At 37.4% G+C, this 17,675-nt stretch overlaps 1 protein-coding gene across 1 annotated transcript; it reads right to left on the reverse strand.

Annotated features, from left to right (window-relative positions):
• Window positions 1–11,229: 11,229 nt before the first annotated feature.
• Window positions 11,230–16,112, reverse strand: ntmt2 (N-terminal Xaa-Pro-Lys N-methyltransferase). Its single transcript, XM_058073421.2, has 4 exons — window positions 15,914–16,112; window positions 12,881–13,053; window positions 12,561–12,813; window positions 11,230–11,486 (listed from the first exon to the last, which is right to left on the reverse strand). Exons 1-4 carry the CDS (start codon window positions 16,110–16,112, stop codon window positions 11,230–11,232), a joined length of 882 nt encoding a protein of 293 aa, XP_057929404.2.
• Between the last annotated feature and the right edge of the window lie 1,563 nt (window positions 16,113–17,675).

The following is a 17,675-nucleotide window of genomic DNA, read 5'->3' on the forward strand; positions in this document are numbered from 1 at the left end:
TCACTGAAGCCTTATTCACATAGAATTTCATAATTTCAACTTTTTATCTCATAAGTTTGACTTTTTAACTCATAATTAGGACTTTCTTATCTCCTAATTATGAGAATTATTTCATAATTATCTCACAATTTTTAATTTTATCTCACAATTTTGACATTTTAACTCGGAATTTTGACTTTTTCATTTCACAATTTCATAATTTCTTCTTCACTGGAGGCTTTGTCATATGGCATTTTTTAATCTCACAATTTCAATGTTTTATTGAGTAATTAGGACTTTTTACCTCATAATTTAGACTTTTTATCTCATAATTAGGACTTTCTTATCTCACGATTATGGCTTTTTCACTCACAATTGACTTTTTATGTCATAATTTAGATTTTTCGATCTCATAATAATGACTTTTTATGTCATAATTTAAATTTTTGTCTTCGCTGAAGCCTTATTGACATAGAATTTCATAATTTCAACTTTTTATCTCATAAGTTTGACTTTTTAACTCATAATTATGACTTTCTTATCTCCTAATTATGAGAATTAATTCATAATTATCTCACAATTTTGAATTTTATCTCACAATTTTGGCATTTTAACTCATAATTTTGACTTTTTAATTTAATAATTTCATAATTTTTTCTTCACTGGAGGCTTGGTCATATGGCATTTTTTTATCTCACAATTTCAATGTTTTATCTCATAATTAGGACTTTTTACCTCATAATTTTGACTTTTTATCTCATAATTATGACTTTCTTATTTTACGATTATGGCTTTTTCACTCACAATTGACTTTTTATGTCATAATTTAGATTTTTTGATCTCATAATAATGACTTTTTATGTCATAATTTAAATTTTTGTCTTCGCTGAAGCCTTATTGACATAGAATTTCATAATTTCAACTTTTTATCTCATAAGTTTGACTTTTTAACTCATAATTATTACTTTCTTATCTCCTAATTATGAGAATTAATTCATAATTATCTCACAATTTTGAATTTTATCACACAATTTTGGCATTTTAACTAATAATTTTGACTTTTTAATTTAATAATTTCATAATTTTTTCTTCACTGGAGGCTTGGTCATATGGCATTTTTTTATCTCACAATTTCAATGTTTTATTGAGTAATTAGGACTTTTTACCTCATAATTTTGACTTTTTATCTCATAATTATGACTTTCTTATTTTACGATTATGGCTTTTTCACTCACAATTGACTTTTTATGTCATAATTTAGATTTTTTGATCTCATAATAATGACTTTTTATGTCATAATTTAAATTTTTGTCTTCGCTGAAGCCTTATTGACATAGAATTTCATAATTTCAACTTTTTATCTCATAAGTTTGACTTTTTAACTCATAATTATGACTTTCTTATCTCCTAATTATGAGAATTATTTCATAATTATCTCACAATTTTGAATTTTATCTCACAATTTTGGCATTTTAACTCATAATTTTGACTTTTTAATTTCATAATTTCATAATTTTTTCTTCACTGGAGGCTTGGTCATATGGCGCTTTTTTATGGCATTTTTTATCTCACAATTTCAATGTTTTATTGAGTAATTAGGACTTTTTACCTCATAATTTTGACTTTTTATCTCATAATTATGACTTTCCTATCTCACGATTATGTTTTTTTCACTCACAATTGACTTCTTATTTTACGATTATGGCTTTTTCACTCACAATTGACTTTTTACGTCATAATTTAGATTTTTTTTTATCTCATAATAATGACTTTTTATGTCATGATTTAAATTTTCATCTTCACTGAAAAATTTAGATTTTTCTAAATTAAAAATGTAGAATTTTTTTTTCTGAAATAGAATTTTATTTTATTTATTTTTATTCATTAAATAAATTAATTAATTTATTTATTAAAACTTTCTTATCTCCTAATTATTTATTATTCCTAATTTTATCTCACAATTTTGACATTTTAACTCACAATTTTGACTTTTTCATTTCATAATTTCATAATTTTTTCTTCACTGGAGGCTTGGTCATATGGCGCTTTTTTATGGCATTTTTAATCTCACAATTTCAATGTTTTATTGAGTAATTAGGACTTTTTACCTTATAATTATGACATTTTATGTCATTTATTTATTTTTACGTGTGCAGTTAGTTTCTCACAATTAGAATTTTTTAATGTCACAATTCTGACTTTTTATGTCCTAACTTTGGAGACAGGAATGCATGACTTCCGGACGTGATGAGCGAAGCCAAATGCAAAGCTGTATTTGAGGGTATTTCAAGTGGCTTGTCATGGGTTAACCACCATGTTGTTTTTGGTCAGCAGTAAAGTCGGGAAGGCGGACACAGTTTGAGGTGAAGATCAAATTACATCCTGTGCATGTAAAGTGGAAGCTTGGAGAAAATGCAGACTAATTATGCGGGTAAATCAAGGTGCGCACGTTAGCGTCGACTTCCACTAAGATTTACGACTTTATAAGTTGTTGATTATACCCATAGCTTGTACTCAACCACCAATAATTCATCACATGACTTTTATCCGAGCGTTGATTTGTCATTCTTCATGCCGTGTTTCTGGCACGAAGAGGTCAAGCCGTGGATTTAGTGTCTTTTTAACCTTGAGAGTGAATGTTAAATAATGACCTTTGCTTGGCAACTCATAAAAGTGGCCTCCTTACATCTGGGGGCCAATTACGTCGAAGTTAAAAGGCGAAACACCTCAGGAGGGCAAACACTGCCGTCAGTGTGGAGACATGCATGGGAGCCAGATGGGAGAGAGACACTTTAGCTCGAGAGTCTGCTGTGATGAAAAGGAGCCCGAGGAGAGCACATGGCTCATTACCGACGTGACCCGTGGAGGCACATCAAGGTTAAAGGTCAGGGAAGTCAACCCTTAGCGGGAACGGCCAGTCACAATTAGGCAGGAGGACGGCGACTGCACCCGGTTCACAAGTTCATCACGATAACGCCGAGGTGTTTAGGTTTTGGAGTTGTGACATGCTTGCATGCTAACATTAGCCTACTTGCATGCTAACATTAGCATACTCACATGCTAATGTTAGCCTAGTCGCATGCTAACATTAGCATACTCACATGCTAACATTAGCCTACTCGCATGCAAACATTAGCCTACTCGCATGTTAGCATTAGCCCACTCGCATGCTAACATTAGCATACTCACATGCTAACATTAGCGTACTCACATGCTAACATTAGCCTACTCCCATGCTAACATTAGCCTACTCGCATGCTAACATTAGCATACTTGCATGCTAACATTAGCATATGCACATGCTAATAAATGACATACAGCATATTAACAATGGTAACATGCTAACATTAGCATGCTAACACCTAGCATGATAGAACCAAGTGTGTGTATAAGAGCCTACCTTTGAAAATGCTTAAAAAATGTAATTATGTTAGCATGCTCTCATGCTAACATTAGCCTACTCGCATGCTAACATCAGCCTACTCGCATGCTAACATTAGCCTACTCGCATGCTAACATTAGCATACTCGCATGCTAATGAATGACGTACAGCATACTAACAATGGTAACATGCTAACATTGCTAACACCTAGCATGATAGAGCCAAGTGTGTGTATAAGTGCCTACCTTTGAAAATGTTAAAATATGTAATGATGTTAGCATGCGAGTATGCCAATGTTAGCATGCGAGTAGGCTAGCATTAGCATGCGAGTATGTAATTATGTTACTCGTATGCTAACATTAGCATACTCACATGCTAATGAATGACGTACAGCATAATAACAATGGTAACATGCTAACATTAGCATGCCAACACCTAGCATGATAGAGTCAAGTGTGTGTGTATAAGTGCCTACTTTTGAAAATGTAATTATGTTAACATGCGAGTATGTAATTATGTTAGCATGCGAGTATGCCAATGTTAGTATGTGAGTAGGCTAACATTAGCATGCAAGTATGTAATTATGTTAGCATGCAAGTATGCTAATGTTAGCTAACATAATTACATACTCACATGCTAATGTTAGCCTACTCACATGCTAACATTAATATACTTGCATGCTAACACAATTATATATTTTTTAACATTTTCAAAGGTAGGCACTTATACACACACTTGGCTCTATCATGCTAGGTGTTAGCATGCTAATGTTAGCATGTTACCATTGTTAGTATGCCGTACATCATTCAAACCCTTGCTTGGTATGTTTTCATGGCCTAGGAATCAAAATATGTAGATAAAATAAATGTAGTACATATTTATTTTGTAAATTACAGTATGGGAGGGGGAACTAGGGCGGAGGACTTTTTATATTTATGTGTTTAATACTATTTTAATAAAAAACACCGCAGGCCATAAATGGCCCCTGGGTCGCACTTTGGACACCCCTGCAATAAAACTAGCATTAAAATGAGTGAAGAAGTGTTCATGTATTTGTAAGGGCGTAAACGTATAAAATCATACTTATTTCATCTTGAGTATATACAAAAGCGCATTGTCTGTAAACGCGGCGTAGAACATGAACACATCATGTATTCATTTATTAACTAAAGTGGTGAAAAGCCAAAAAAGGGTGATGCATTGTTCCCCTTCCCTCCAACCTCTCATCAGCAATTTGTGTTGGCTTGGCGCAATATAACAGGGGCTTTTATTTTGGTTTCACTGCAGGAGGTCAACTATTCCTGGCATTTGGAATCGGGAGAGATGTTGCCATGTTTCTGCCTCTCATTTCTCAACCCTTCCCAGCAGCCCGTCTCAGTTGGGGGACGCCGCAATTTGCGTTCCACCAGAAATGGGCCATGCGTGATGAGTCAGCAAACATGGTGTGTTTCTGTGGAATCTAGCAAGGAACTGCATGTTTTCTTTTTGTCATATTTTTGTATTCTCGGCTCTGTTTGTGTTGTCACCCATTTGGCAATGAAAAGGAAAGGAGTTGTGATCAAACTTGAAACATGACACCCCTTTCCTATTGGTGGAGTAAGAAAGCTCAGCATCAACCAATCAAAGCATTGCAGGCCATTTGGTTGCTGAGGGAGAGGGGCAAGGGTAAGTAAACACTGCCACCATGTGGACAAATACCCCTAAATACACCCAGATATTTATCTCAAAGTAGCATCCAATATTACTAAATTGAATATCTTTGTAGTTAAAGCACCATAAAGTACCATTATTAGAGCCCCACAGAGGGAAATAACACCCCTATAGTCACCTTTATACTCCTATTCTTCTTTGCTTAAAACACATTGCTCAATCGTAATGCGCAGGCTATGTAACCATTGCAGGGACACTCGAGACGGCCTCTGCTAGTGCAGCTAACTAGTTAGCGCATCATCCGATTTCCTGCTGTATACGCTGTATACGTTAACATTGGTATGTTAGCATTGCTAGCATGCTAACATGATCGGACTAGCATTTTTGCCATTTTTATCAATATGAATTGAAGCAGACACATAGCGCTATCATGCTAGGTGTTAGTATGCTAACATTAGCATGCTCACATGCTTACATGATTACACATTTTTAGCATTTTCAGAGATAGCGACTGATACAAACACTTAGCACTATTATGCTAGGTGTTAGCATGTTAACATTAGCATGCTCACACACTTACATAATTACACATTTTTAGCATTTTCAGAGGTAGCGACTTATGCAAGCACTCAGCTCTGTTATGCTAGGTGTTAGCATGCTAACATTAGCATGCTCACACGCTTACATAATTACAATTTTTTTAGCATTTTCAGAGGTAGTGACTTATACAAACACTCAGCACTATTTTGCTAGGTGTTAGCATGCTAACATTAGCATGCTCACACGCTTACATAATTAAATATTTGTAGCATTTTCAGAGGTAGTGACTTATACAAACACTCAGCTCTATTATGCTAAGTGTTAGCATGGTAACATTAGCATGCTCACACGCCTACACAATTACACATTTTTAGCATTTTCAGAGGTAGCGACTTATACAAACACTTAGCTCTATTATGTTAGGTGTTGGCATGCTAACATTAGCATGCTCACACGCTTACATAATTACACATTTTTGGCATTTTCAGAGGTAGCGACTTACAAACACTCAGCTCTATTATGCTAAGTGTTAACATGCTAATATTAGCATGCTCACACGCTTACATAATTACACATTTGTAGCATTTTCAGAGGCAGCGACTTATACAAACACTTAGCTCTATCATGCTAGGTGTTAGCATGCTAATATTAGCATGCTCACACACTTACATAATTATACATTTTTAGCATTTTCAGAGGTAGCGACTTATACAAACACTAGGTGTTAGCATGCTAACATTAGCATGCTCACACGCTTACAGTTACACATTTTTAGCTTTTTCAGCGGTAGTGACTTATACAAACACTTAGCTCTATTATGCTAAGTGTTTGTATGCTAACATTAGCATGCTTATATAATTAATTTTTAATTTTTAGCATTTTCAGAGGTAGCAACTATACAAACACTTAGCTTTATTATGCTAGCTGTTAACATGCTAATGTTAGCATGTTTAGCCTGTGTGAGAGAGACTACCTCAAACTTGTTCTGGTTCTGTTTACTATCTTCTCCTCAGTTCTTTTCCATGGGTTATCTGTAAGTGTAAGTGCATCTCTGGTTGTGCTGTGTGAGTGCATCAAGAAGGCCTATGTGAAGCTATTTTAACTTAATAAACTGAATTTGAATGTGTAATTATACAAATATCTTACAGAGGCTAGGATAAAGCCAGCACCCTCTGCCTTAAAGAGCAGCAGCTGTACCATTACACCATTCATTGTCAGTCATTGTGGCAACGAGGGCAGCGTCCGATTCCCTGCTGTACATGCCCCCATGGTCCTACGTGGATGGATCAACTTTTCCATCTTGGGTTTAAGGAATTTGGGTGATTTTGATCAGGATGCTTCACTGTGATTCAGGAAGAATCTTCCAGTTATATATTGGAAGAGCAGCACCGACCGCAAGCATCTCCGTGTAAGGAACGGTTGCAGCACAGAAAAACAATTTTCCGGCCGCTCCTCCTACTCGCATATTTCATCCTGGTTGTTCACCGATTCGGGGGATTTCACATTTTCCTTGCACTGCTTCCAGGACGTTTACAGTTGGCGTCAGTGTGCATTGTTGGTCTGGTGGGGGAGTTGGGGGGGGGGGCTTTGAAGTCTCCCCACATCTGCAGGCAAGATGTGTACAAGGGGCGGGGCTTTGGGGGTGCCGATTGAGCATCCATTCGCAGGACGTTGTGTCGGGTCTACTCATGTCATGTGACAATAAACAACAGGAATATCTTTGTGTGTGTATGTGTGTGTTTTATCATTGTGTGAATGACTTCCAATCTAATGTTGTTATGACAATAGCTACCACAGGAAGTGACTCCCAAGGCTAACGTATGAATCTACAATAGGTTATGTCTTAATTATCATTCTCATGGCTTATTTTCTGTCTTTTATATTGACTATAAAGTAGCGCTAAAGTGACTGTAGGGATGCTATTTCATCTTTAGAGGGCTCTGATGATGACATTTCTGAACAGGTTTTCAATGCTCTGCTTCACGTTGTGAAACGGTGCTAATACCCCGGTACTACACGCTACACTACATGCTGTAATGCAGGGGTCTCAAACTCGCGGCCCGCGGGCCGCATAGGTGTTAGCATGCTAACATTAGCATGCTCACACGCTTACATAATTACACATTTGTAGCATTTTCAGAGGTAGCGACTCATACAGATATTTAACTATTATGCTAGGTGTTAGCATGCTAACATTAGCATGCTCACACGCTTACACAATTACACGTTTTTAGCATTTTCAGAGGTAGTGACTTATACAAACGCTTAGCTCTATTATGCTAGGTGAGCATGACTCATACAAATATTTAGCTTTGTTATGCTAGGTGTTAGCATGCTAACATTAGCATGCTCACACACTTACATAATTACACATTTTTAGCATTTCCAGATGTAGCGACTAATACAAACACTTAGCTCTATTATGCTAGGTGTGAGCATGCTAACATTAATATGCCTACACGCTTACATAATTACACATGGCATCTCGCGGCCCGTGAGACGCTAGTTTGAGGCCCCCACCTTGATACCACAGTTTAATGTTGAAATGACAGCTTAAAGCTGTGTGCACACCGGACACAATTAACATGATTTTGCCCCGCCCATACTGTTACCCTACCCTGTTACCCCGTCTTGTTTTGCTTTGGATTAGCAATGAAGCTAAAGGCTTATGACGCTGGGTACAAATAAATGCAGGAAATGATTTGGAATAAAACAGAAAATACACGTCAAGATAAAGCATCTCAAATATCAAACATGTTGTTAAAGTTACGACGCTGCTCCCAGATGGAACTGAGTACGATGCTAACTTGCTAATTGGGTCAAATTATTAAGTTTCATATAATAAATGCATTTTGGGGTTTTTTTGAAAACCTGATGCGGCCCGGCTTCACCCAGAACCTAGCTCCGGTGGCCCCCAGGTAAATTGAGTTTGAGACCCCTGCTGTAATGCAAAACAAACAGTGAAGGTGACTTCTGTCCTGTTTTAGTAGTTTTCATGACAACAAAGAGGGGGCAGAGCATGGAGCCGTGTGGCACGCCTTGTTTGACTACCGCTGGAGCTCAGCTGGAGCTAGGCAAAATTCCCCAAAAAGTGCAGTTCCCCTTGAAGTCATTTGTTAGCATTGAAGCTTAGAATTGCTACGGAAAGCCTGATTTGTCATGATAGCAAAAATGCTAACAAGAAATTTAAGGCGGTTGTGTCAATGATTTTCAATGAATTAGCATCAGTGGCTAAAATATTTCCCGTATTTTATCAAAAACATCACAAATGTCTTCTATTTTGTCTTCCACTTGGTCTGTGTTTTAATTGTAGTTTTTGTACTTTCCATATCTTATACTCCACATTGTATTTTAGACATCAAATAAAAATACACAATTGTACCAAAATTTGTATCATTTGCATGAACACACTCACAATACAATTGGAGATCTTCTGTGCCTGGGGACAAGTCCAGGGTGTACCCCGCCTGTCGCCCGACGTCATACCCGTCATCCTAGTGAGGATAAGTGTCATAGAAAATAGACGGATGGATAGATGGATGGGTCTTCTGTGCTTTCCAGTGCTATACATTTCATTATGGAGAATTCTGGAGAATTATGGAAAATTCATATTTAATCAGACATTTGGGGTGTTTTTGTTTTTGTGTTTTGCTTCACTATATCACTTTTTAAAAAATATAAATAAATGAATAAATTATGGCTATTTTGTGGTTGAGTTTGGACAATTATTAGTCAAAACTTATGCATAGTTAGATAAATGTGACCTAAAGTCTGGCAAATTTTTGACATAAATTCAGCATTTTCAAGCATAAAAATGGCTAAATGAACAAAAATACAAATATAATGTACTCGCTTTGCGTGCCGAGACAATCGCAACTCTCCCAATGTGACTATAGGGGTGTTATATCCAGTCTAGAGAGCTCTAATAATGTTAAAACCCATATTTAGAAACCTGTCTTAAACAGGTTTTCTATGCTCTAAGTATGAAAATATGTCATTTATAAATAAGGAATCCCACTTCACTGAAATTCACTTATCACGGTCGGGTCTGGAATCGATTAACTGCAATAAATGAGGGATTACTGTACTTTTTTACTTATTCCTTTTATTTTTTTTTTGGAGTTGTCTTGTGAAAAAAAAATACTGGCCCAAAGAGTTCCTGACTGTACAGTCGTCCGTCGCCACGTCCTATCCTATTCTACGCCAAAATCTATTATTAGATTCAAAAATGCATATTTAAGCAAATCTTAATGGCTTAAATGAAACATTTCAAGCATAAAATTGGCTAAATGAACAAAAATACAAAAATAATGTACTCGCCTTGCGTGCCGAGACAATCGCAACTCTCCCAATGTGACTATAGGGGTGTTATATCTATCTAGAGAGCTCTAATAATGTTAAAACCCATATTTAGAAACCTGTCTTAAACAGGTTTTCTATGCTCTAAGTATGAAAATATGTCATTTATAAATAAGGAATCCCACTTCACTGAAATTCACTTATCACGGTCGGGTCTGGAATCGATTAACTGCAATAAATGAGGGATAAATGTACTTTTTTTTTTACTTATTCCTTTTTTTTTTTTGGAGTTGTCTTGTGAAAAAAAAAAATACTGGCCCAAAGAGTTCCTGACTGTACAGTTGTCCCTCGCCACGTCCTATCCTATTCTACGCCAAATCCTATTATAACATTCAAAAATGCATATTTAAGCAAATCTTAATGGCCAAAATTAAACATTTCAAGCATAAAAATGGCTAAATAAACAAAAATACAAATATAATGCACTCTTCTGTGTTGTTTGGACTGTAGGCTACAGAGGGCAGCGACGCTTTGCGTGCTTTGACAATCGCAACTCTCCCAATGTGACTATAGGGGTGTTATATCCAGTCTAGAGAGCTCTAATAATGTTAAAACCCATATTTACAAACCTGTCGTAAATAGTTTTTTTATGCTCTAAGTATGAAAATATGTCATTCATAAATAAGGAATCACACTTCACTGAAATTCACTTATCACGGTCGGGTCTGGAATCGATTAACTGCAATAAATGAGGGATTACTGTACTTTTTTAACTTATTCCTTTTATTATTATTTTTTTTTGGAGTTGTCTTTTGAAAAAAGAAATACTGGCCCAAAGAGTTCCAACGCCAACTAGCGGAAAATTTGTGTAACTGACTGTACAGTCGTCCCTCGCCACGTCCTATCCTATTCTACGACAAATCCGATTATTATATACAAAAATGCATATTTAAGCAAATCTTAATGGTCTAAATGAAACATATTCAAGCATAAAAATGGCTAAATGAACAAAAATGCATCTTAATTATCATTCACATGGCTTATTTTTGACTTATGTCGACTATAAAGTAGTGCTAAAGTGACTATAGGGATGTTATTTCATCTTTGGAGGGCTCTGATGATGACATTTTCTGAACAGGTTTTCAATGTGAATTTTCAAATTCACTTATCACAGTCACGTTGTGAAACGGTGCTAATACCCTGGTAGTTTTGATTGCGACAAAGAGGGGGCAGAGCATAGAGCCGTGTGGCACGCCTTGTTTGACTGCCGCCAGAGCTCACCGCACATAGGTGACCTGCTGGCGCCGCTTCCTTCTGTCCAAAAACTACTGCCACACCTTGTTGCAAAATGAAATGGCAACTAGATAGTTTATGGGATTCTACTTCATCGCGATCATCCAGACCGGCATGATGATCTCAGGGAAGCCCTCCTGCTTCTCCACTGCCAGGACCTCCAAGCCGGCCTTGTGGATGATGCACTTCATGATGTCCAGGTGCCGACTGATGCTGCTGTCGATGGGGTCCAACTTGCAGCCTTGTCGCGCCATATTGTCTTTCATGATGATGACGCCGTTTGGACGCAGGCTCTTCTTGCAGCGGATGAGGAAGTTCATCAGGTCTTTGTCCGTCAGGTGGCCTGAATGGAAACAAAGCCAAGAATTAAAGCTCAACGTAGGAGTAATAATTGATACATACTTAGCTTATATTACTTATAATACTTAGCTTTATTATGCTAGGTGTTAGCATGTGAACATTTGCATGCTCACACGCTCACACATAATTACACCTTTTTAGCATTTTCAGCAGTAGCGACTTTTATAAACACTTAGCTCTATTATGCGAGGTGTTAGCATGCTAACATTAACATGCTCACATGCTCACATAATTACATGTTTGTAGCATTTTCAGAGGTAGCGACTTACACAAGCACTCAGCTGTATTATGCTAGGTGTTAGCATGCTACATTAGCATGGTCACACGCTTACATAATTACACGTTTTTAGCATTTTCAGAGGTAGCGACTTATACAAACACTCAGCTCTATTATGCTAGGTGTTAGCATGCTAACATTAGCATGCTCACACGTTTACATAATTACATATTTGTAGCATTTTCAGAGGTAGCGACTTATACAAATATTTAACTCTATCATGCTAGATGTTAGCATGCTAACATTAGCATGCTCACACACTTACATAATTACATATTTGTAGCATTTTCAGAGGTAGCGACTTATACAAATATTAAACTCTATCATGCTAGGTGTTAGCATGCTAACATTAGCATGCTCACACGCTTACATAATTACACATTTTTAGCATTTTCAGAGGTAGTGACTTATACAAATACTTCGCTTTATTATGCTAGGTGTTAGCATGCTAACATTAGCATGCTCACACGCTTATATATTACACATTTTTAGCATTTTCAGAGTTATACAAATATTTAGCTCTATTATGCTAGGTGTCAGCATGCTAACATTAGCATGCTCACACGCTTGAGTCACTATGACTCAAATTCCATCTTCCAACAATCTGTTTTATTGCAAATGTTGATGCGCATTGAACATATATTGTAGGTGTAATTCCAAAACATTAAATAGAGGGTCTGGTTTAGCAACTGAAAGCACCATGCTGAGTTTAAAGCTTCTGCCAGACACGTTTTTTTGGTTTTCATCTGACTCGAGGAGATGTTCTCCTCCCGTACTTACATGCCACCCACTGCATCCAGACGATATCGTACTTATTTTTTGGGGGGGTGAATTCTTGCAGGTTGTAGCAGTAGTAGGTCTCAATGCGGTCGGCGTCATCCCCCAGGTACTCCTCGTGCGCATGGAGGAGGAAGTGCTCCATCATGTCCGCCATCTCCATTTTCTCAAAGACAGGAAGGAGGACACCTTTGGTCACGCGGCCGATACCGGAGCCACAGTCCAGAGCGCAGTGCGTGCCGGCCTTGCCGGGACCCTTACAGGACGGTTTTGGTGAGATGTCAGCTTACGTTCAAGCGTGGTTACGTTATCATCAGACTTACCACAAACCTCTTCAGGAACTGGCGGGAGCCCTCCAGATCCACATTGGATATCTCCACAAAGTCTCCCATCATTCCCTCCTCGGAGGCGGGGACATCCTCATAGAACTGCTGGGCTCTGTAGTAGAACTGCTTCTCTCCTTCGATGTACTCGCAGGTGACAGGAAACAGTTTGACTGGTAGGACGCATGATGGAATGATGCGTATGGCGTTAAAAATAATAATAACAATAATAACAATAATAATAAATATAATAATAATAATGGTAAGGCAAGGATTATGTCAGCAAAAAGACATTCTCATGTCTTCTAAAGAGGTTTAAGCATCATCACCAGGGCGTAACAATATAATAATAATAACAATAATAACAATAATAACAATAATAACAATAATAACAATAACAACAATAACAATAATAATAATAATAATAATAATAATAATAATAATAATAATAATAATAATAATAATAATAATAATAATAATAATAATAATAATAATAATGTCACTGCAGCTTGATTAATCAATACCATAGTTTGGAAAATTAATTACCCGCAAAAAATGCGACGTCCCAACTGTTGGTTTTGGTTACTCATTACGATATTTTTTTAATAGATTTTTTTTAATTTTTACAATTTTTTTAGAAAAAAATCTTACAAATTTAATAGGGCAAAAGCAGACTAATAAGCAATTAAATAAGCAGGCTAATACTAGTCTATTACTACGGCTACTAGTAGTAATAATCAGAAGAAGAATAATGATGATAGTAATAATTTGTTTTTTTTGAATTTTTTGGGATGTCTACTACATTCATATCCTGTGCATCTCCAGGGGGCTAAACCCCCCCCTGTCTTCAGAACCTAATGACACCCCTGGATTTGTCGCTTGAGCACATCAAGCATTCCGCCCTCCTCCAGCTGAAATAAATGTAATAAATCTGAAATGCCATTTGTGCAGCTTCTGTAGGGCTTGGGGGAGGTCACGGGGATTGTTGCCTTGTCAAGGATCCTGTGACGGAATCCACCACACCTCTTTGTGAAAGACTGAGACGGGAGATATTTCAGGCTCGACTGGGTTTAATGTCAAGATGAGGCAGCGAGAGCCAAGAGACGGACTAAAATACTCGAGACCAGAAAGTCCGAGTGGAGTCGTCGACGTCTGAGCTTTGTCAAAATTGATATCGGCGTCTGTGGTGTCTCGTGGAAATGTGATAAGTCATGAACATGAAGACCGTTACGTACCGTGTATTACATCACCACCGTGCAGAGGAGAGACTTGATACTTCTCCAACTGGCATGGAAAGTCAAAACTGGGGTTTCAAACACGCCAGTTTGTAACTATTTCACAATTTCAAAGAAATAAATTCAAAAACCTGAGTTCAATTCCACCCTTTGTGTGGAGTTTGAGGGTGGAAAAATAAAATCTCCTCCGACTCTGTGTGGAAGTGGTAGATTTTTGGCTTCCTTAATTTCAAATAAATAAATTCAAGAACCCGAATTCAATTCCACCCTTTGTGTGGAGTTTGGGGGTGAAAAAAAATCTCCTCCGACTCTGTGTGGAAGTGGTACATTTTTGGCTTCCTCAATTTCAAAGAAATCCTCGTGAGGAAAAAGCGGTAGAAAAGGAATGAATGAATGAATGAAATTCAAGAACCTGAGTTCAATTCCACCCTTTGTGTGGAGTTTGGGGGTGGAAAAAAAACTCCTCCGACTCTGTGTGGAAGTGGTACATTTTTGGCTTCCTCAATTTCAAAGAAATAAATTCAAGAACCTGACTTCAATTCCACCCTTTGTGTGGAGTTTGGGGGTGAAAAAAAAATCTCCTCCGACTCTGTGTGGAAGTGGTACATTTTTGGCTTCCTCAATTTTAAAGAAATAAATTCAAGAACCTGAGTTCAATTCCACCCTTTGTGTGGAGTTTGGGGGTGGAAAAAAAAATCTTCTCCGACTCTGTGTGGAAGTGGTACATTTTTGGCTTCCTCAATTTTAAAGAAATAAATTCAAGAACCCGAGTTCAATTCCACCCTTTGTGTGGAGTTTGGGGGTGAAAAAAAAAATCTCCTCCGACTCTGTGTGGAAGTGGTACATTTTTGGCTTCCTCAATTTCAAAGAAATACATTCAAGAACCTGAGTTCAATTCCACTCTTTGTGTGGGGTTTAGGGGTGGAAAAAAAACTCCTCCGACTGTGTGGAAGTGGTACATTTTTGGCTTCCTCAATTTAGATTAAATAAAGTCATAAATTTTGGATGAGATGCATAAATATTGCTGCACGGCAGCAAGTAGTTAGCGCGCAGACCTCACGGCTAGGAGACATGAGTTCAATTCCACCCTTGACCATCTCAGGCAAGCGATATGTCCGTTGGCGTCATTAGGCCCATTTTAGAGGGGCTTCAGCTGTTCTTAAGACCCCCTAAATAATTTGATATATTTTTATAGATTAATTTTTTTTTAAAGAAAAAAAATCTGACAAATTTCATATAATAGGGCAAAAGCAGGCTAATAAGCAATTAAATAAGCAGGCTAATACTAATAATAAACTTGCATAATAATAATAATAATAATAATAAACTAGTAATAATCAGAAGAAGAATAATGATGATAGTAATAAAAATTTGTTTTTGGGATTTTTTGGGACGTCTACTACATTCATATCCTGTGCAACCCCCCACCCCCACCCCGTCCTCAGAACCTAGTTCTAGTTCATTTTTCGGCCCATGCTAGGCTAATTAGCGACTCCAAATTGTCCATAGGTATGAATGGGAGTGTGAATGGTTGTTTGTCTATATGTGCCCTGTGATTGGCTGGCGATTGGCTGCCTCTCGCCCGAAGTCAGCTGGGATAGGCTCCAGCACTACCCTCGTGAGGAAAAGCGGTAGAAAATGAATGAATGAATGAATGTTTTTTTGCATATAAAACATATTCTTATTGATATTTTTGGCTGTCTTGAATGGATTAATTGGATTTGGCATAGATTTTGTATGTTTTGGTTTTAATAACAAAACAACTGTGCTGTGCTAAAAGTATCACGGATCATCTCACCAAGAGGGATTTTCTCCAGCAGGTAGAGGTAGCTGACAAAGAAGTCGGTCCTCATGGTGTGGTGCAAGTGGAAGGACATGCTATGGCGACACATTGTCTCATCCGTCTTTTCCCAGCGATCCCTGAATGCCTTGTGAGCTCCCTCGTACTCAAAGTTGGGTGACGAGATATCAACATCATCTTCTAGTGAAATCTCCATTTTTCACAGCGAAATTGAGAATTGAGAAAAACTGCTGCCAAGCTCCAGCGGTCAAGTCATTAGTGGTACGTGGATGTCCTCTGGTATAAGAAGACCGAGTGCTAAGCGTGGGACTACAGAGTGAGAAGCCTTCGGACTGCACATTCCACAGCGTCCACTCGGTCATAAGTCCTGCTGCCATATAATGTGACTCCTAAAATTGGCACACGTCTCATGTTTATGTTGTATACACGCCTCCCTCTTTTTCTGTCACATAAAAATGACTCACTTTGGGTGCATGTTGACGGACAGGAAGTGTTTATGGCCTCACGCGTCCTTCGAGAAGCGTGCCGCCTTTGTTCAGGGAACGGGGTAACCAGCTGGAACTATTAATGCTGCACTTCAGCCAATAAGGAACTCCTATCTATTTTCTGTACCGCTTATCCTCACGAGGGTCGTGGGCATGCTGGAGCCTATCCCAGCTGTCTGATAATGGTAATGGTTTAATTTCATTTGAACATGCATCAGATTACAATTGAATGCCTCCCATAATCAGTTCCCAGTTCCACATGTCCAAAAGGAGTAGGAAGAAGCAAAGCTTATTAAATCCTACCCCTCCATCTGGTACTTTTACAATCACTAACTGTTACATTTGTTCACTTCCTGCTTTCCTAATATAATTTAAGTTTTTGCTTTTAATTTTATTTTATACATTTTTGTAATTAAAAAATTGTTTTAAATGGTTTTAATTTATATTTTTTAATTATTATTTTTTAATTATTATTATTTTTTATATGAGCATCCAATGCCATAATGGGTACCATAGTAAGTGTCAATATAGTGATATATATAGCACATCATGACTGGTTCAATACTCTTCATCCTTGTATTTAGCAAATTTATTTTATTCATTAATTTATTTTATTAATTTTTATTTAGTTTTTAACTTTTTTTTTTTTTTTTGTCCCGTACCAAAGTAGGAGGTGATATGAGCATCCAATGCCATAATGGGTACCATAGTAAGTGTCAATATAGTGATATATATAGCACATCATGACTGGTTCAAGACTACACTTGTATTTCCCAATATTGTATACACATCATAGACTCGTACTCGCGTGTGTTGCTGTAAATGTGTTCCGGTGGAGCGGACAGGAAGTGACGTTGGGGGTTCAGAGTTGAGTTTTAGCTTGGCATGATTTACGGCCACGACTGTAGTTCATGTTAGGGATCATTGTGCTGGTTGTTCGATAACCCAAAAGCTGCAATAAAAGCTTGTTATGCCGATCAAGTCTGGTGCTTGTGTGTCTCAGCAAATATTACCGACACGTAGTGACCAGTGTACCTCACTACATTGAACGCATCTTCCGAATGCCTTGAATTGGGATTTTTAGTTCATTTTTATGCTTGAAAATGCTCAGATTAGGCAAATAATACATTAAATGTTATTATTATGCTATAGGCCATATTCAACCAAGAAATTGCATGATTTAGGAACACATTTTTTGACAACCTGTGAATTTGATTGGCATTATTTCCTATGGGAAAAATTGTTTCCATAGATGTCTTTATTGTCTCTCTATT

The sequence above is a fragment of the Doryrhamphus excisus genome, linkage group LG4 (assembly GCF_037039965.1).
Source record: "Doryrhamphus excisus strain RoL-2023G ecotype Guam linkage group LG4, RoL_Dexc_Guam_v1.1, whole genome shotgun sequence".
NCBI lineage: Eukaryota > Metazoa > Chordata > Actinopteri > Syngnathiformes > Syngnathidae > Doryrhamphus > Doryrhamphus excisus.